Source organism: Elgaria multicarinata, chromosome 1, assembly GCF_023053635.1.
Source record: "Elgaria multicarinata webbii isolate HBS135686 ecotype San Diego chromosome 1, rElgMul1.1.pri, whole genome shotgun sequence".
NCBI lineage: Eukaryota > Metazoa > Chordata > Lepidosauria > Squamata > Anguidae > Elgaria > Elgaria multicarinata.
The window spans coordinates 146,235,027-146,256,188 of record NC_086171.1 but is presented as its reverse complement, the minus strand read 5'-3'; the positions used below and the strand labels follow the sequence as shown (position 1 = coordinate 146,256,188).

Here is a 21,162-nt window from a genome sequence, read left to right as displayed (position 1 = left end):
ACTGGGTTTCCATGGCTGAGTGGGGACTAGAACCCAGATCTCCTGACTCCCAGTCCAACACCTTAGCCACTACACCACACTGACATGCAGAGAAACTTGAGGAGACCATGCCATGTCATGCTTGCCCTTTTCCTTCTTCTGCAGTAAAGTATAAAACAGGACTTATGGCTCTGACCTGTCGTTACAGCAGAAGCAAGCAAAAGCAGGACTAAGGTTGCAATCCTACACCCATTTACTTGAGAGTAAGCCTGAGTGGGCCTTGCTTCAGTTTAAACATACATAGCAATCTTTCCCAACCTGATGCCCTCCAGATGTTTTGGATTTCAATTCCCATCAGCGCTAGCCAGGAATGCTGAGAGTTGTAATCAAAAACATATAGAAGACACAAGGCTGGGGAAGGCAATGTATAGAACTGCAATGGAAGTAAGGCTTAGACAATAGTTACTTCAGATAGCTGAAGATGGACTGAAAGAGTGATGGCTGGCAGTGGTGGTGCGTACACTGATTCTACTTTCACCTCCAATGAACAACTTTTGTATGGGTTGGACCACATGCAAAACCGATTTGACCCGGAGCTACAGTGGAGGGCAGGAAGTGTGTGTACACACCCTAGGAAGCAATGCCTCTCTAAAACCCCTTTTAATTCTCTGAAGAACTACTGTCTCCCTTTAGCTTAAGTCTCGCCTCTGCTGAAGGCATCTCCTTGCATCCTTCTCACTTCTACCAAAAAATGTGCTACTTTTTTTTTTTTAAGGGAGCAGGTTCAGGTATGAACGTATTATTTTTTAAAAGTGGGAGAAAGACACACACACACACAAAGAGAGAGAGAGAGAGAGAGAGAGAGAGAGAGAGAGCGCAGAACAGCTCAAGGAGACAGAGCAGGTAAGTAGAAAAATTCAAGGCTACCCATTTCCCACTATGGGGCTCTCCCTACTAATCTTTCGTGCTGCAGTGGAGCAAATTAGACAACCATGGGGGCAGCCATGTTTGTTTTTCTGCATGTGTCTGCCCCATTCATGAATAAAGCACAGAAATGAAGGGTGGCTGGGTGAGGGGTGGTGCTGAAATAACCTCAGAAACCAAACATAATGACCTACGACAAGAGAGGTGGAAGATTCAGATGCCCTCAACACCTTTAGCTGCAAAAATTAGACACAATCCAATATTTTGTTTTAGTGGCTCTCTTTCTTCCTCCACTTTATACGTGAATAAAGGTAGCTACTCCAGTTATATCTAGTTTGGCCCAGAAACTCTATCCCAAAGACACTACAAACTACCTCATTCTCAAATACGATACAAGACACTCACTGGAGTTCCTGCTGGCCTCTTGTGCCATCTTCTGTTACCACCTCACACCCAAGAAGATGAGCAACTACTTGTTGCAGCAATGAGTTGCTGCCTCTACCCGAGAAGTCAAGTTCTTTAAGTTCAATGCTTAAGTACAAATAACACCACAATATTTACATCTTAGATTTACAAATGCCAAGATTCCTTCTAAATGGAAAGTAACATTAAGAAGCAAAATTAATTTGATATGAAGATGAAGTCTCTTGCAGAGAACTTATCCAATAGTCTGGCGCCTCCACAGCAGTTTGTCAGGATTTGGCCTTAATATTTCGGGCCACATTTAATGGTTCAGGAAGACACGGCTGCCTGTGTAAGTCCATGTCTACTCGTTAATGACAGAGCAACATCCAGTAGACAGTGGAGCTTGTCTGGATCTCCAAGTTCCTCACTGTAATTTATTTTCCTTTCTAGCAAAACGCCTTGACCTGAACAAACTTTGGATATTTCCTGGTTATGTGAATGTCGCTTTCTACCCCCCGCCCCCCACAAAAGATAAATGATGTCACAGATTACACTACACAATCTCCCTCTGGAGTTCCCATAAAACACAGCAATCATCTTAGGCCAGTGGCTGCCATGTAAATTCTGATCTGCACAAATACTACGTTTCATCCTTTTAAAAAAGCCATTCCTGAAACATAAGCAAATACATCTGCAGAACCTTTAAAATCCTTTTCTAGAGCTGAGTAAAACATTATCAGAAGATAAAGAGTCTGTATTTAATATGTTACAAAAAGGTAGGATAAAATCCAAGCTTCCAAGGTAAGGAAGGAAATGATCAACAGAACAGGAAAGCCCTACTCATATTCACACACGTTGCACAAGCCTAACAAATGTTTTAATTCTCAGCTTCAGGAACAGGAGAGAACAAAATTTCCCTGAATTCTTCTCCCTAATAACAAAAAACAAAACAAAAAAACCCCTCCTCTCTCTGCTGTAGGGCTTTGGGATAGGAACCTGTGTTATGATTGCTCCTTGGTGGAGAGAGAAGTCTCCACTATCTTTGTGTATGAATTGCTTGAATTTCTTTGTTACTCTGAAAGGACCACAGAAAGGAAATGAAGGAAGATTTGCAACAGTCCTCCCCAACCTGGAGCCCTCCAGATGGGTTGGGACAGCAACTCTCATAATTTCCAGCCAGCATGTCCATGCTGATTGGGAATTATGGGCATTGTATTCCCAACACATCAGAAGGGCACAAAGTTGGAGAAGACTGTTTTACAAGGTTTGTATTTACTCAGAGCTACAGATCTGTCAGCTTCATATATATATATATATACACACACACTCTTCACAGACAAACTTTGTTCATTTGTTTAGTTGGGAGGGGGGCACAGTGCACTGGGAGACCAATGCATAAGCAACCAGGCTGTGAGCCAGCCTGTGCATACAATCATGTTGGTCTGAAGCAAAATGGTGTGTGTGTGTGTGTGTGTGTGTGTGTGTCCGTGTCCATCTGGGGGAGGGGGAATTGGCCATGCCTTGTAGAAAAATAGCCTTTCACACAGATAGCAAAATGGTGCCCTAAATGGCTTTGTTTCTCAAACCAGAAAAGCATCCTCTTCTAATAGTGATCAAAGCCTCCACAATAAGGAGCGGTGAAGAGGGGGGTGCAGTGAGAGAAAAGGAAGAATGAGGAGGGGAGAATGACTCACTGCTATGTCACTAGCATCTCAGCACTACATATCCGTTAGCTAAGACTTTTCAGAGTGATCTTTGGGGGTGGGGGAAGCAGGAGATAAAGAATTGTACAACCCTCCCTCCCCTCATGCCCTCTCTAACAAGCAACCCATGCCAACAGAAGATTACAAGTGATCTCAGCAAACAAGAGTACAAAGGCGGGGAAAGGGGGAACAGCCAACACAGACCTCTGAATGAGTGTTCTAGTCATTGTGTCAGGAAGCGCAGTTTGTAACACCCACAGGATCACAAGAAAATGATCTACCAAACAGCTTCAAAACACTTTCCCCCCTCCCCACAATGCTTTACCTACCTCCAAACAAGTACATTCAGAAGTTTATTTAATAAACTTAATAAATGTCAGCCTACAAATGTTTGCCTTCAGTGTGGACCTCCTTCAGCCAGGTACAAAAATAAAACAAACTCCCAAACAAAACAAAGTAGGTCTTACCTCCCCCTCACACTTATTGCAAATACACCCCATTGTCAATAGGCAAAAGAGTTTAACAAAATTTAATAAGAGCCTCCACACGCCCGCTCTTATTCAACGGTCTTCCAAACTGAGACCCTGGATTTGGAGAGAAGAAACTTCAGGTCTTTTGTTGTGAGTAAACTACATTTTGCTCTCTTCTTTCACAAAAGACACAGCACACGTTGTGGGGTGGGGGGAAACGTCTGTTTCCATTTGAAACTGTCAAAATTAGCATGCAGTAATTAAAAATCACACCCTTTCTCTTAATAACCTAACCAGCATGATACAATCAGGTTGTGCCAACTCTTTAATCTAATTGACTAATTACAGATTTTAATTTAGTCAGTTACTGAACAACTGTTGACAATTTGTTTTCATTAGGGACAGACCAGGATAAATATTTAGGCTCCCCAATCACATAGACTACAGCGTAAGCGCTTTGCCATGACCTCTGGTTTAATGCTTTCAGGGTTTTGTCAATATCAACTAAAAAAGGAGGAACTGCTTTCGAACAACCATCCATTCTCATAGCTCCTATACAACTGTCGAATGCCAAAGCCATTCTTACTTTAAGAACATTAGTTCACTCAAATGACAAATAGGTGCTTGCCTCCAAACCAACAATCAAAGCTTTTAAAGCAGCCCAACCTTATAGATGAATGAGTGTGTTTTAATGATCCTTTTTTTTTTTACTTTTACATAGTAAAGTCATTTTCTTGCCACTGGTTTATATCAGCCATGGATCATTATGAATGAATCAACAGAAGTTCATTCTTTAAGGATGGAGTTCAATGCATTTAAGCATCCAACTTGGAATAAGTGAATTGCAAGAGTTTCTCTCTCAAGCAGTAGGGCTTGTGATGGGGGAGGGATGCAGCCAACACTGTATGTACCCATAGCGCTCTTTTGCTCTCGCTCTTTTATGAAATTAGCCTGGTTGCTTCAAACTTTAAACAGTTAGCAGGAAGATGCTGTGGTTCTGTTAATGCCTAAAACTGTAGTGAGTTAAGCAGCCCCAAATTACCATTATTTGAACAAAACCCAGAGGGCATTTTCCTTACAGTTTCCCCATTCTGAGTAAACAGGTAAAATTAAGCTAAAACTTAAAAATGCAAGTGCCCTCTGTGACCCAAATGGGGGAAGGAAAAAGCACCGGAGCATCACACCCCTTGGGATTAACTACACACTGCCTGCTCCACCCCTTGTGTGAATTTAAAAGAAGCAACACACCACTTCAAGGATTCATATAAAGCTGTCTTGTACAGAGTCAGACTATTGATCTCTCCAGCCCAATATTGTCTACCTTGATTGGCAGCTGCTTTCCAAGGCCTCAGGCTCTTTCAGCCCGACTACTACCTAAGGCTTTATGAATGCAAAGCATGTGCTTTAAATTACGGCCTGTCCTCTTCTGCTGTTACATCTGCTTTCAAATAAATTTACTTCGGAGACAAAGCAACAGCGTGCCTTTTGAAGAACTGTGGCAGGGATGAGATCAATCTCTCATCTCCCTGCTTCCTCCTCCTAGCCTCCGTATCCCTAGGAGTGGCTGCATATCCACCCCCTCAGAGGTGGAGAGGAATTCAGCCTCTAAGGAAGAGCCTGTTCAGACCTATTTGCAGATGCAACTATTCCCATGTCTGTTATACTGGGAGAAGCCTGTTGTGCCATTTGGATTTTGAGGAATCACTTTGAAATTTCAAGCAAATCTACAAACCTCAAAGTTGAGCCCTATGTCTACAACAGCCTTCCCCAACCTGGTGGCCTACGAATGTTTTGGTCTACAGCTCACCTCACCTCCAGACAGCATGGGTGCTGCTGGGGATTATGGGGGTTGTTGTCCAATACATCTGAAGGCCACCAGGTTGGGGAAAGCTGGTCCACAAGAAACCTTTTTTGAAGCAGCCCAGCAGAGCTGACATTTTCCCAGCAACAGGATCTATCTAGACCATCAAGTTGTCCACCACCAATAAGAACAGCCAAATTTACAGACTCACTCAGATGTAGGAACCTAAGAAGTGCCCTGATGCTGGATCAGACCAAGGGTCCATCTAGTCCAGCACTCTGTCCACACAGTGGCCAACCAGCTGTCGACCAGGGACCAACAAAGCAGGGCATGGTGCAACAGCACCCTTTTCTTTGCAATTAGCTTTCTACTCATCATATTAACTCCTAAAAGACAAATCTTCACCACAAACACACTTCCTCATTTGTAAAACATTAACCATCTACTTCAGATGGGTATCGAGGATTAAGGAAATCATGACTGTAAAGCACACTTTCTACGTTATTTGTATAAAAAGGAAGTGGAAAAGAAAAACATCCAGATTCCAGACATGCTGGAGGTGAATTAGGTCTGTTTATTAATAAAATCCAAACCCTTGCACTGGTGTGGGTTTCACAATCCACATTACCCATGACTGATACTTCTGCCACTGCTTTATAAACCTCCCAAATTCAAATATCTTCCTTCAATAATATGCTCTATTACCCAGTTGCTCTTGATGTTAGGAGCTACCCTTCTAAAAATTAAACACAAACTTGACATCATCACTGTATTTGCAAGCCACTTTTCGATAGGATTGTGCCCAAAACGGTTTATAATCTATCAAACAGCAATAAATATAACAACTGGGGGGTGGGGGAACTAATAGGAACCATTTCAAATAACTATAGTGTCAATACATGATAAAAATATAATTCAAGCCATGCAACACTGAATAACACAATACAAACTGACCTGTACCAACAGCTTTGAAATAAACAGGAGATAGAATAAAGCCTAACATTAAAATACACTACATAGAAGGCCAAATAGATCAACATTCCATGAAGGAAACATGCGGTTCTCCACAATTAACCTACAAATATTGTTTGGCAATGCAATCACACCTCTCACTTACGGGCCTGGTTCACATATAACAACCCAGAATAGTTTTAAATTCTGTACAATCATGTACAATCATACGTCAGCATGCTGGCAATTGTTCCCACTGCAAGGGTTCTTTCTCTGGCTTCTTGGAAGAGACAAGCCAGTGTTTCTGGTTCACACATAACACTAACCAAACCATGAACCAGGCTATGCAGCCTTCCTCCCATCTCTCAGCTGGATTGCTTCTCTCAGTTTCTTCTCCATCTGTTACCTGATGGGGGGTGGGGGTGGGGACAGGGGATGGTAAAGACTCCAAGCCCCACAAAGCTGTATTGATGCAGACCATGTATTCCAACCCTTCAGACAAACTTATCACCTTAAGCTGAAAAATATTCCTCTCTCAGGAAATACCGTTGCATACCTTAAGGCTTGGTATCCAAGGCCACAATCCTAAACAGAGCTACTAGCAAGTAAGCCCCAGTAAACTGAGTGAGACTTACTTTTGAGTAAACATAGACATGCACTGTCAGTCTTTGTTCACAAAATATTTCCCCCTGCCGTACAAAATGCCTGTCCTAATCATTTACTTCTCTCTGTGGTGCAGTGAACAGAAGAGGCGTGGGGGAGCAGCATGTAAAACTCTGGCCCATTCCCAATCTCTCCCCAGGTACAATCCCATCAGGAAAATATTATCTGAGCAGGACCAGTGTATTCTAACCAGCACTTTTCTGCCCCATTAGTTCACAGAAAAAGGTCCATATGTGCTTGGTAGACACCACCAGATGCTTTAAAAAATCTTGTAAGAAACTATAAGGCTATTTCCAGCTTAAGTCTGCTCTTTTCTACCCATTTTCTCCATGTTGCAGCAAGTTATGCCTATATCCTCCAGCTATCTCAGCGAACACCAGTTGCTAGATCTATTCCTCCACAAATGTGCCCAATCCTTATTTAAATCCAAATATAACAATTTGGAATAGCAAAATACAATCTATAATAAACCTCTAACAAACACTTCCTTTGATTTGTTTTAAACCATCACCTGTTAATTTAATCAAATGTCTTCCATTAGGAATAATTCTTAAAAAACGGGTCCCTATTCACCTGCTTATTTATTTCCTGCTAACTCTTCGGTTATCTTTCCATGCTTATTAAGCCAGTAATTTCAAATGGTCATGAGGGTCGCCTCATTGGTTACTTTTTCTAACAGAGATTATTCTCCGTGGTGAAAACGCAGTGTGAGGAGTGGCCCTCAGATGGCCTGGTGGAAGAATCCCCCAAAAGCTGCTAATAAGCTTCCACACAAGATGCTGAAGTGATGGCCCCCCAAACTCAGACCACAAAATTCTGTTTATAAGTTTATTTAGTGGCATGTTTTAAGAATCACTGTTCTAACCTTCAGTTCTATCCCACCTTGATAAATCCATTGTATAAAACAAGCTGGGCACCAGTCAAATGGATAGCATACCTCAAATGATGTTTAATCTCAACTGACCATGAAGTTAAAAAGCGGAGCAGATCTGAAACACTGTGGATTACAATCTCTTCTCTCTAAAATTTCTTAACCTTTTCATTTAAATCAGTGGTGCAAAAAATGCAGCCCATAAGTTATCCCGCAATCCCTATATGGAGGCCTGTACACAGCCATGGTAAAGGATGGAAGAGTGGAGCATTAGAAGAGGGAATGTAAAAACATCTAGATAGGCTGTAGTGCAGGAGTAGGCAAGCAGGTGACCTCAGATGTTTTGGGCTTCAACTTCCATAAGCCCAGCCAGCATGGCCAAAGGTCAGGGATTCTGAAGATGATAGTCCAAAACATCTGGAGGGCACTAGGATACCTACCCCTGGAGTGAGATCATGCTTCATCAAGGCAGTATCTACTACAGAGGTCTCTGTTCTTGGTAAGCAGAATTCATACCTGTTAAATGTCAGAATTGCCAAGCCACCTCAGAATCTGAAAAGCACGTGGGCTTCATCATGTCACAATGGAGAAGGACCACTTTGAAGAAATGGATTCTTGTCACATTCTCCCGGCAATTAAGGTTAAGTCATGTAGAAAAAATATTTATGTCACACCTACTGCTTTTGCATAAGTGAAGCAAAGAATTATTTAGGTTATAATTAACTGCTAGACACAAAACAGTTAGGAGGGATATTTTAAAAAATAAAAGAAAAGAAAGTTTAGATTTGTTCAGAGAAGTTATTTTTTGCTGAAACTAGCAGAGAGATTGTATTTCCCACAACCTTTCTGGCAACATCCATCAGCTCCTCCAACAAATTTTACAGCTGGACCAAAATATGCCCTGGATTTATTTATTTTTTAAATTATAAATGTAATTGTAATATATAGAAATTTGATATATATACAATTTTAAAGTTTTCAGGGAGTGGTTTCAAAGGACTAACACCACCAAGGGGACAGTTACTTTTTGAAACCTTGGGTAGAATTAAGTAAAAAATACCCTGTTGTATCAGTTTTTGAATTTTTGTACTGTCTTTCAAAGTTACACTGAGAGGAGCCTGTGCAAACAGAATAATGCCACAAAAAGTACGTAGCGACAGTCAACTAGATTTAAGTTCATTTTCTGTAGCTGGAGGCCAAAATCGACTAAATTGGTTCTAGTGATCAAGTTTTCTGCAATTCCCCATTCTGTGTATTAGCTATTTGACAGAAATTCACTGCGGTATTTAAACTGGCAGTCATCACAGCTAACTCAAATTGTATTGGCTTTCACAGTGTTGAAACGCTGAACTGCAATCATCAATCGGCCAATTCCAAGATAACGCGGTGGTTGAAATTCCCTGTCATGCTGTACAATCCCTTTGTAGCTCACCAGCTCAGAAGATGCACAATAAAACCTGCAACAAGAGTGTCTGGCAACACCACCACAATGTAATATGAGTGCGCTTACGGAGGGGCTTTGCCTAGAAGCAAGATAAAGGCAACCGTGCCAACAGCAGTAAACCTCTAGAGAGAGTGTAACATTTTCTTTTGGAAATACACAGAAACACTGAAATTGGAACCACATTTTGGATCACTCTTCTCCCCCGCACCTCCACCCTTGATATTTTTACAAATCTCAAACCACTGAAACACCACATTAAAAGCATCACGGTTTCTAAAAATGTCTCTTCTCTCCAAAGACACTAAGTGACATTAAGCTTTTTTAAAAAGTCAACTTTCTATGAGCATACACAGCTTCAAACTAGCTTGTCTCTATGAAAATCTGTTGCAACCAAAACATAAATATCAGTGTAATCCTAAGGCTCCTTAGACAGCATCTGAGGGGCCATAGGATATGGTGGATCGCCTCTTCTACAGCCAGAAACAGGCTCCAACCGCAGAGGAGAACTGAGCATGGATTTCCACACACGCACCCGTCAAACCCATCCAAGGCATTACAGAAAACTCTGAGAACTTGGGGAACGAAAGGGGAGGGGTATGAGGCCAGATCCAATGGCCTCCCAGCCCCTGGTAGCGCAAATTCACTGAACGGACTCAGAGGCCAGTTATTGAACAATTCTGCAAAGGAGGACAGTCAGGTGAAAATAATCTCTGTCACTCTTCCCACTCTGCCGGCAGCAACCCAGGTGGATATTTGATCCTCGGAAGCCTACATTCTTCAGTCCCTGGGCTTATAGGGTTGCTCTCAGAGTACTTTTGCCAAGTTAGCCTAGAAATGCAGGAGTTTTGCTAAAGTTTATTTCTGGGCATGTAAAAGCAGCAGAAGTGGGGCACAAACTTGACAACATGTAGATCCCTTTCCTCATTTAAAAAAGAAAAAAGAAAAAAAGTTACCAACATTGACGTCTTGCCAGGACGTTATCTTTGCAGCTTTAGCAGATTTTGTGATTTCCATGATATTTTGTGTTCAGCTAAGAGTGAACGAGTTTGTCTGGTGTCCCAAGCATAGTGATTATTCATCCATACATCCCCTTAGTACAGGGTTTATATGGTACCTTTTAATATTGCTGCTACCAAGAACTCAGCACATAGCATCCCAAGCTGAAGAATGCCTTTCAAAGAGGCAGTTTAGGTCAACCATCTCAAAACCTTTCTGAATCGATTACAGCACAAAAATCCCCAAGAACAGGGAATGCTTTTTGTTGTTTTTTAATACTAAAAATGTTCTTTGGGGAAATTGCTTGTTGCTCCTGCTGCTTCTATTATCATATCGTTATATTGGGAAATGAAATGGAAGTTACACAGCATGCAAGTGCTGTTATACAGGCTGCTAATGAAGCATGGTTTCCCATTCTTTGAAGCATGTATTCCCCAGGCCTACTGATCTGGAGAGATTTGCTTCTTAAGCGTCCAAGTAGCCACACCTCAACCATAAACAATGGGAAAGAAGCATAGAAAGGAAATGATGCCAGGTTTTAAATGCCTTTCAACATGCACAGAATGTCTGCCTTTCATACATAATCAGTTGGGCACTCTCTCCATTTGAAGGCAATATTTTTGTTTTCAGTCTTATTACACAGGGTGAAAGATCTCCCTCATCAGAGGGTCTCCACTTGTGCAGAGAATAAAGGAATCCACACAAGCTGCATCTTTAAGTCAGGCACATCTACAAAAGTAGCTCAATAGCCATCCAAAGCTTAAAAGCGATTTTTTAACCAATCATTCTGACAACCCATAATAGTCATTTATTTTTATCCCATCTACCACATTAGTCATCTGTCCACTCTGATTATGTTTTGCACAGGGCCCCCCGAGTGAAAAATCCTTTTTAGAACGTAAACAGCAGTAGCTATTAATGTGTTCTCGCAACCCTGCCTGTTCCTCGCAGAGTCTCCATTAAAACCTCCATATTGTGTCATTCCAAATCATGTAGCCAACTATCCTCTAGTCTGGTTGGGAGTCTTTCTGAATGAGTCACCATTCATTCATTCATTAGCAGTTCAGAAGGCTTGCCATCTAAGCTTATTCTACCAGCCTCCATTGGAGTCCATGGGAGCAGATGCCAAGAGAAAAAGGAGGACGCATATCCTGGCTACATGTCAGGCCAACAAGCAACTACCCTATCATCTCAAGGCTCCGATCAGCAAGTCTTTTTCAGACCTTCTGCATTTGACACTCTTGTCTAACTTCAGCACCAGATGTTCTGTGCGGGGACAGTAATTTAGAAGATCAGGAAAAGAAGGCAGCTGCGTATTTAGTTTGATGTTCTTTAATGGCCACAGCACAATGAATCCTCTTCTAATCCCTCCCACACATGAGAAACAGTCTTTTCACCTCCACGTCAAGTTAGGCACAAAACATAGGCAACAACGTCTCTTCCAAAGCAGAACTATTCTAGAAACACACAAGCACATCTACAGTGGATGGGAACTAAACTCTCCTACGTGCGACAGGAATAACTGTATTTTATGCACCTGTGCATAGCAACTCTGAACCATACCTTGAGTGTCTGAAAAACAAGCAAACTTCTGTTCAAAATGCACGACGCAATCACACATCATGTATTTTAACTTGCTTGCTTGCTAAGTTCACTATTGAAACTACAATGCATGGCTCCCACGTTGGGAAAATATTGCTTCTGAAAGAGGAGAAAAACCCACCCTTTATAGCTTGATATGTCTACGACTAAAGCAACGCAGTCATGACAATACATATTAGCCAACTGTTTCAGCCAAAAGTGCTTTACAAATAAACAGTATAATGAAATGAAGGAGGAGAACGGGGAGGGGGGGGACAGAAAATCTTCTTATCGGTCTTCATAATAAAACTAAAAAGGTAAAGTACTTAGGACTGTTACGAAACTGTATTACACTGAGAATTAAATAAAAAAACCACAATCAGGATTGTGTCTATTTGCTGTAAGCTTAAAGCAACATGTATTAAAGAAGTTTATGCGAATCATCTAATGCACTCATGCCTATTATTAGAATTATTACCAAGCTAAAAAAGATTAATTTCTCTAAATACAGTAAATCCTCAGACACTATTATAAGGTTGCTGCTAATGTAGCATTACTATATCTTCAATGCCAGCGCTATCCTTCCACACCTTATGCTTTGCATCCAATAGGTCTCCTATCATCATTAAAAACTATATTAAGCCATGTTTCATAAGGGACAGCCTTAACTCAGAAGCAGCTGTGACAGAAAGGGGACCTTTAAAACCCAGCCACTAAACATGGCCTGTCCAGCACCTCATGTGTTACTGCATGTAAATAACAAAATCCTAATCCTGAACGTATTTACCTGAATGTTAAGTCCCACTGATGTCAGTGAAAGTCGCGCGCATGCAGCATCGAGACTTGAAGCAAGAAATACTATTTCAAGTGTCATCGGAAACAGACTTGCAGGCCCCACGCAAAACTGGAGCAGTTTGGGTGTGGGGCAGCTGTCATGACTGTAGGAGAGCACAAGGAGGGCTGCCCCGGCTGCGTTTTAGTCGCCTTTGCCTCAGCCTTCCCACCTGAAAGCTGCCAGAGAGGAGGCAGCCCCCGCCAACCCCGTCCCCAAACACATTCACACCCAGCAGTTGCAAACGGCTTCTCAACCTGCCTGGTTTCTTAATTTTCTGCCACAGAAGTAAATTCAGGCAAATCATTACAGCAGACAGTTAACCGTTACTCTTGGGCATGTTTGTTACAGTGGGGGACAAAGCCAGCCCAACATCAATAACATTAATATTTCCAAGAGCTTCCGTATACTTTCCCCCCATTTAAGTGAAATGGCAGTCATTGACTTGGGTGGAAGAAAATAAAGCACTACTCCCAGGGGCTCTACTCAGATGGGGGGATTCTACTTCCTACCATTGACACGGGGTCTCCAGTGTCAGGAGAGAGGTTTCGCCTCCTTCTAGCAGTGTCCCCAGCTGCAATCTATTTGCCCTGGAATTGTACAAGCTAGGGCAAGGGATACAGGGATGTTGCACCCTCTCTCCCTCCCAGGACGAACACCATGGCAACGGAAACACCAGACGGGCCTCAGCCATCGGCCTGAGAACAAGCAGATGTCAGCGCTTGCTTCCCCCTTCCCTGCCGGAAATAACATTTTGCTCCAAATGTCAGTTTTCCTGGAACTACAGAACTGCGGGGAAGGACATTCTAGTTGCACCATTCTATCCAAACTCCAGTAGCAAGGGAAGATCATCCTAGCATCAACTAGATCTGTATTACAACTCCCCGCTTCGTTCTCACACGTCAAAACCGACCTCCCTCTCTTCTATCATCTTCCTCTTTTTAGTTTGCTACTATGAGAGCAGGGCCTGTTTCTCTTTTTTTTATTGAGAGGGAGAGAGAGAAAGAAAGAAAGATTTGAGAATATTTGAGTCTATCACAATTTGGGAGACAATGGCCCTGTTCAGAAGACACTAAACCATGGCTTTAACCACGGAGGTTAAGCCAGAAAGCCAAGCCATGTTCAGAAGACACCTTAAACCATGGCTTTAACCACAGTGAATAAAGTAAAAAGGCCTTAATCACCATGGTTAAAGCCATGGTTGAAGGTGTCTTCTGAATGGGCCCAGTATTGGACTATGAAGCAGGATAAGATACATGCACAAATAAATAAATATTTTCAATTACTCCCCCCTTCCACATTCTAAGCCAGTGGGTTCTATGTAGAATGTATATCAGGGTGAAAACTAGGGCACAGTTGGAAACTATTTGCAAGATACCAGGCAGATACTCAGGCCAAACAGAGTGTCACTCTCCTTTCTTTTTAAAAGACAGGATGCTGCTTACTGTTAATGCATGCTGTCACAGCATACGCTTCTTTGCACAAAAGCATCAACAAGTCAGAAAAGTTACTTCCAAGCCTGTTCACTATTGGATATCTTTAGGGACTGGGTCAAATCGGAAAGACAGAATCAGATCAATCTCCATCTATCTGCCAATTTTCGGAAAAACAGTCCCATATTTTGGCTGTAGTTGCAGCATCAGGAAGGGATAAAACTAGAGACAGCGGCTTTTATGTGACATTCTCTTTTCAAAGCACATTCTCAGAAGCAACACTGAGTTTTAGAATGTCTATGATAAATACGGAACAACAAACATTCTGAAGTTCTTTGCCAGCCCAGGAAACCATCCTCAAACCTTTTACCAAGAACTACCTTTGATATCGTTAGTTGAGTAAGAAGAACTACAGTTCCAGAGTCTGTGATCCTAAATACAGAAACCGGGGGGGGGGGGGGGGAACCCAATTCAAATGTTACTGGAACAACCCTGGAGGCACTTCTCACATCACTCCAGTTAATACCCACAGAGATAATCTGTGGGGCGTTAGAACAAATTATACAGTTCTTTCCTTTGCCAATGAATCCTTTCCTTAGGTGCTGGAGTAGACAGGAACCTTGCTATTCAAGCAAACCTACAGATGTTACGAGACAACTATGCATCTAAAAGGCAGCTTTCCTAACAGACTTAAGAATCAGGTGTAGGACTGACTGAAATCAATGGGGCATCCTTCCAAGTAAACATGTTTTAAGTGGGTTGCCCAACTCACCTTCGACACACTCAGCCCCACCTTCTCACTCCACGTATTCATTCGAGCCTCAGTTCCATGTTAAGTTGGAGAAGAACCAGCAGCTTATTTTTTTACCCTTGGCAACTCAGCTCTTTACAGTTCCTACAGTCTGCTTAGGCAGAGAAAAGTTGTGACTTGATTTGATTTTTATGTATTTATATCCCACCCTTTTTCCTCTTGCAAGGAACCCAAGGCAGCTTACATAATCCTCACAACACCCCTATGAGGTAAGTTAGACTGAGAGTCAGTGACTGACCTGAAGTCACCCAGTGAGCTTCAAGGCAGAGTGAGGACTACAACCTGGATCCCTTGAGTCCCACTCCAACACTCTAACCACTAGACAACACTGGCTCTCATTGTGCTGCACAGGTGGGGGAGGGGGCAGGTTGAAATCCTAATTAGCAACCTTACTTTAACCAGCCACGAAGTGCATTGTAAAGAAAAGAAAAAAGACAACACATCTTTCCTTTAACAGAGTATCAAAATTGACAAGCTTCTGGGAATTGAGCTCTCTGCCATCACAGGTAACCCAGAGAATGCATCAGAGAAGCTGACAAGTCAAAGTTTATTCAGAACACTACAGTACAGTTAGCTTGGGGCAATGTCCCCTTTAAAGAGGATAGGGTCACTGTAAAAAGCTTCTAACATTATCCTCCTTGGGGCTTGTAGTGCTATGGTTACTTTGACAACATTTTGTTCTCTATAAGAAAGCAAACTCCACATTCTCATATCCTAGACACTGTTATTTAACCCCATGGCCCCACACATTAATTTGGGGGAGGGGGATAAACCACTTATTGTTTCACAAAAGGAAGAAAAAAACCCACAGTCCTGCACCTCACGTCAATTTCTGCATGCAAATCCTAAGCACCTTAAAAATAATTCCCCTCTTTCCACCACTTCCCCAATTTAAAATTAAAGAAATAAAGAAGTATTCACTGTGGGTTTAAGGAAAAACTGTTGGACTAATATTTTGAAGCCAAAGATCTTGGCTTCAAGAGTGCAATTCTATGCACTCTTACTTGGGAATAAGTCCCATTGAACACAATGGGAATTACTCCTAAGTAAACATGCACAGGCTCGCACTACCTAGCAATCTTCTGATGAATTCTTATATACATACAGACTTTGGAGAGCTTTTAAGATTACATGCCCCTTCTAAAGACAGAATATTCCACATTCAAATACAGCCATTTACTTATGTCAGAAAGTTTGCAAATGAGATTTCAACATGATAAATACCATCTCTGCATCTCCTTCACCCTCCTTATCCTTGTGTGCCACAAGGAAGATGCATGACTATGTAACTAGACCAATATGCACCACCTTAAAGTACGCAAGATAAGTATCTGAACTAGATTCACATAGCTGTGACTTTATAAAATATTATTCAACCAAGTCAGAATGGCAGTGGTAACACCCTTTTCTCCCCCTGCATTTGATCTGGTGTGCTGTAGTAATACAGGTTTATTGTCAGAGGGATTAAAATTTTGTTACTCACGTAATCATGAAAGGCTTTTGCTTCACTTGAGTGTTCACAAGTATCTCGCCTTTCAGGAGCTGCACAGTAAAGGTCCCAAAATACACTGCATAGGAAAGGAACGAGAAGCCAATTATTGTTATTGTGCAATAGACAACAAACATACAATGGCTTCGTACAAAATAAGTCTAACCATTCCAGTAGTTTAGTAACAAGGGGGACTCTTCAGTCTTATTCAATCTTTCATTGAAGAGCAACTAAATGCCTCAATTTTGTTCTGCTCAAGACTCCAACAATACCCAAAAATACCCAACTAAAGATAGGTAAGATATGTAATTAGAGATACAATGTTTTTAATGTATATATTTCAATGAAACATCTTCACTTTCAGAGTCTTCAGATTTCACTTTCAGAGCTTTGTTTTTTTTCTTCTTTTAAAGAGATCTTCCCTCCACCTCACCCCGCAACCATTAGAAAGTTATGTTCTCTTATGCCAGAGTTTGACCATACCACTATTTTTACCTCTGTGCTCAAACAGAACTTTATGTTTACACGTCTTACACACTAGTGCACATTCAACAATGTTTTTAACACCTGCTTGTTGGAACTAAATGCATCCAATTCAAGTTGTATTGCTCTGTAAAACCTGAACACATCTCCTTCCTATCTCCTAAACCAGAGGGCAATCTATTAGAGCTGTTCCAGTTTTGACCTTAAATGCCATACTGTCGATACAACATTGATTTCATCTTCTGTCTTGGATGCTGCACGTATATAAGCATTGCCATTATAGAACCCACCTAGGTAACAACATTAACTGGATGTCTTCTATGTAAACAGCACTTTATGCAAACTTTGAATCATCTAGTGTGGTGAAAAGCTTCGACTGTGACCAGTGTTTAGGAGATGCAGTATTCTGACCACTCGGTCAGAAAGTTCACTGGATGAGGCACTCACTATCTCTCAGCCTAAACTACCTCAGAGGGTTGTTGTAAGTATAAAATGGGGGAGGCAGAAAAGAGAGCCATATATCCCACCTCAAGCTCTTTGGAGGAAGAGTGACATCTAACTATAATAAATCATTTTAACTTCCCCAAGTACTCAGATAAACAAGATTACTTGGTCGAGGGGAGGTGTTCCTGTGTTGTGTTCCAAAGTTCGTCTGTGTTGTTTCACAAGTATTGAAGACCTTAGTTGCCAATACATTATTTTTGTCTTAACTCTGAGTTCTGCCCAGTAGTGACTACATGCTATGCACCCCAAACATTTAATATTGGCTAACATTCCAAATGGTGTTAACCTGTGACAACTGACAGCGAATGTTTCTTCCAAAAAATTTGTTGCAAAATAAGACACTAGAAGGAGGGGGGAATCCTCATTAAACTTTCCTGCTCTAGAGGTTCAGAACACAGCAGACCTCAAATCTATGGGATACCCAACCTCTCAGTAAAATTATAATCCAACCCACAAGTCTCACCTGTCTATCTAAGCAACATGTTCCTCAATTCTCCATCACAGCCCAGACAACTTAGATGCTGAACTGTATCACATATCATGTTGAAAGCATCCTGTTCTGTGCTAACGAACTACACTGACACACTGTATCTACATCACATGAAAAGTAGCTTCTCTTGGAATCAATGGAATCACACTTTCAAGAAATGTATTTTGGACCAGGTTGGAAGCAACAGTATGATGTTACCAATTGCACAACTGCTTCAGTCATGTTGAACCTGTCCACTACTATCTATAACAGGGACACATACTCACATATCACTTATCAGTAGCCTAAGAGTAAGCTTAAAAAACATGGCCCACCTCTCTTTCCAACTTTTTATGTGAAACTAGAAATCCATCCACAAGACTGATTACGTTCTTCCCAACATTCCCCCACCACATCCCAAAAGACAAGGACACAGCTACAAAATATCAAAAGACTGATCTAATCAATCACACGTTCACACCTTGGCATCTTAACAAACTGGGGGTGGGTGATGCATTTAACATCTATAAGTGCTCCATGTACCTTCTTGTCCGCACCTTAAAAATCAACAGCACATAGCCCTCCTGAGACTGAAGGCACTCTGAATCACCATCTTTAAGGAACTAAGGGCCTCCTTGTGTCTTTCTATAGGATGATAAGGAGAGAGCAGGCAGAATCTACTTTGGATAGCTTAGACACAGTTCCAAAACCAAAACAGAACTAGACAACTGATCTCAAGAAACTCTTCAGTATCCCCCCTCAAAAAAAAACCTTGCTCAACTAAATGCTACCTTCTTCTCCAATTCTTGTTCAATTAAACCCTACCTAGGATGAAGAGACAAGCCTGTACTGCAATTATGTCTATTTATCAACAAGATCAAGCCAAAACTTTTGCTGGGACATTCTTTCCCACTTACAGTAAGCTAAGCACAGAACTTTCTATTTAGGGAAGAGAAAGAAGCAGCACACTTACCACCACCACGAATGTAAAAACCCAGGAGGTTCTCCTAGTGTGATGTTTTTTTCCCATCGGATCTGTGAACAGCAAAGGATGCAAATAGGTTAGGTTAGATACCAGGAGGAAAAGATACTTCCCTCCCCCACCCCCTCTTACTGCTACACACACACACACACACACCACATACACTTCACCTCCCCTTTCCCCCAAAAAAGCCTCTGAGGCCAACTAGCAATAATGGCAAAAGGTGATAAAAAATTCAAAATGGAGGCCACAGTGCCTGCTTCTGAAAACAAAGGCTATCTAAAACGGGGTGAAGGAAGGGGGTCAAAAGTAAACAAAGTCACTCACCTCTGATAAAAAGGTCTGTGCTGATTTCTGTGCTCCTACATGCAGCAAGTATTCATAGACATACAAAGCTAACCTGTAAAAAAGGCAGAATAGGGGGGTAGTGGCACAGACAGAAAAAAGAACAAGTACCCCCCCCTTGCACTGAACAGGACTTTCTGGATTTGCACCAACTCCACACTAAGTGTTCTTTCAAAAAAAAAAAGTGGGAATGAACCCAGGTTAAAACCAGGCCAGTGAAGAAATATCACTTCCTTCCTGACTCCGGTGCAGAGAGAAATGAGTAGTGCCCCGCAAACCCCCAACATCCCACCTCAAAAGATAAGTTGAGACTAGCTCAGTGCAGGAAGCAAAATGCAACTTCTTCTTGAGGCACATGCCCCACTCCTAATGCAGCCAGCAGCATCCCCAGCTACTCACCAAGGCTTGCTGCAACCCAGAGAGAGGTGGTTATGGGGTGGGTGGGGGGTCTCTCCCAGCGCCTGGATAGTTTTGGGGGATGCACGGCTGATTTGTAAAGCGTCCCACCCTCTCTCTCTCACACACACCCCAACACTCCCCCCGCACCCCCCCCCCCAAATCTTCTTCTACTAAATCCCCCGATTTCGCCAAACTGGCAAACTCTGGAAGCAAGGTGGAAGGCGGAGAGGGCCCAGGAGAAGGTTACCAACCGCTCGTTGCCTGGACAAAGCCCTTCACCCCTTCCCACTCGCACAGACGGACAGACACTTCAGACAAAAGGACGCGATGCAAGGCTGCATGCGTTCCTCCATCATGCTTTTTTTTTTATATACACCCGCCACCCTTTCGCTTTTCTCCCTCCGTCCCCTTAAATCATCACGCCACGGAACCCCAGTGGGTGACTCTTCCCTTCCCGCCGCTCCCCCCCCCCCTCCACAGAGCAGCCTCCCGCCCCTGGATCTCGGTCTCCACGCTCGTCCCTTCCAGATGCCCGAGCTCCCCTCAAGACAATAAAGGGACGAGGAGGAGAACGCCTGCAGGAGGAAACCATGCCCAGCTCCCCGGGGGTCCCCTCCGCTGCCTCGGCGCTTACTTTTCCCGAGCCTGCCCATCCGAGGGCACCGCCGAGCCTTTGCCTTTGGCGAACATGGTCCGCAGTAAGGAAGAGGCGAAGCTGAAGCCGCCGCCGCCGCCGCCGCCGGGCTTGCTTCAACGCTGCTCAGTTTCCCAAACCTCGCTCTTTCCCCCAGCTGGAGCTTGCCCCGCTTCTGCCGCTACCGCCGCACCGCTCGCCCTGGTCGCAGCTGTCAAAGCCCCAGCCCCGGCCTCGACCCCATCGCCCTGCCCCTGTCCTCGGCTCCGGCTTCTTTCCCAGCTGCTCCTACTGCCGCCGCCGCTGCTGCTGCTGCCGCCACCGCGGCTGCCCCCGGCTCAACCGAACGTGGCTACACTAGGGATAGAACGCGGCGGGCGTCAACGTTCCACAATGGATACATTCCCCGGCCAATCGGCGGCCTGCGGGGGGAAGGGCTGCTCCGCCCTTGAACAGCAAGTTTAAGGTGGCACCAAGGGAGATGCTGCCGGCCGGTAGTAGGCAAAGATAATCCTGCTCGGGCTGCTTCCTAAAGGGTCCCCCCGGCTGGGAGGAGGCCGCCGCCGCCGCCGCTCCTCCTCCTGCTGCCGCTGCTGCTGCCTAGGGGCTGAGCTGGGACCGAGCTGCCTTTCTTACCCGGCTCCCTCCTCAACCCAGGTACCCTCCCCTAATCCCAGCCTCCCCACCAGACACCCTCCCGCCCCATTCACCTTTCCCCTGTGCGCCTCCCTGTTTCCAAGCTCAGCTCTAGCTTTCCTTCTAACCCGTCCTCGCTGGCTGCAGCACAGTTCCCCCCTGCCTGCCCCCATTTTCCTTCCACGGCTGCATCTGCCTCCCTCTTTCGCTTGACCCTGCTCCTTGCTTCTCCCTCCGTCCTCTTCGCGTTCCGCCGCCACCCCGCAATTCCTCTGCTTTTCTTATTCTCTGCCCCGTTACCTTCCACATGGCTGTCCTTAGAGCTGCGCGGCTGAAGCTGCGATCCTCAACAAGCCC

General features: G+C 43.4%; 1 protein-coding gene across 4 annotated transcripts in view; it reads right to left on the bottom strand.

Annotated features, from left to right (window-relative positions):
- SSBP3 (single stranded DNA binding protein 3) overlaps nucleotides 1-20,517 on the bottom strand; it is a 190,101-nt gene extending 169,584 nt beyond the window's left edge. For 2 of the 4 annotated variants that reach the window (XM_063138642.1, XM_063138658.1), the window contains exons 1-4: nucleotides 20,170-20,517; nucleotides 19,119-19,191; nucleotides 18,783-18,844; nucleotides 16,348-16,432 (exon numbers count right to left, since the gene is read on the bottom strand). In XM_063138642.1, coding sequence (XP_062994712.1) covers nucleotides 16,348-16,432; nucleotides 18,783-18,844; nucleotides 19,119-19,191; nucleotides 20,170-20,225 — 276 coding nt within the window. In that variant the 5' untranslated portion in view covers nucleotides 20,226-20,517. The remainder of the gene's footprint in view (nucleotides 1-16,347; nucleotides 16,433-18,782; nucleotides 18,845-19,118; nucleotides 19,192-20,169) is intronic. The other 2 variants (XM_063138666.1, XM_063138649.1) reach the window with 2 other exon arrangements.
- Between the last annotated feature and the right edge of the window lie 645 nt (nucleotides 20,518-21,162).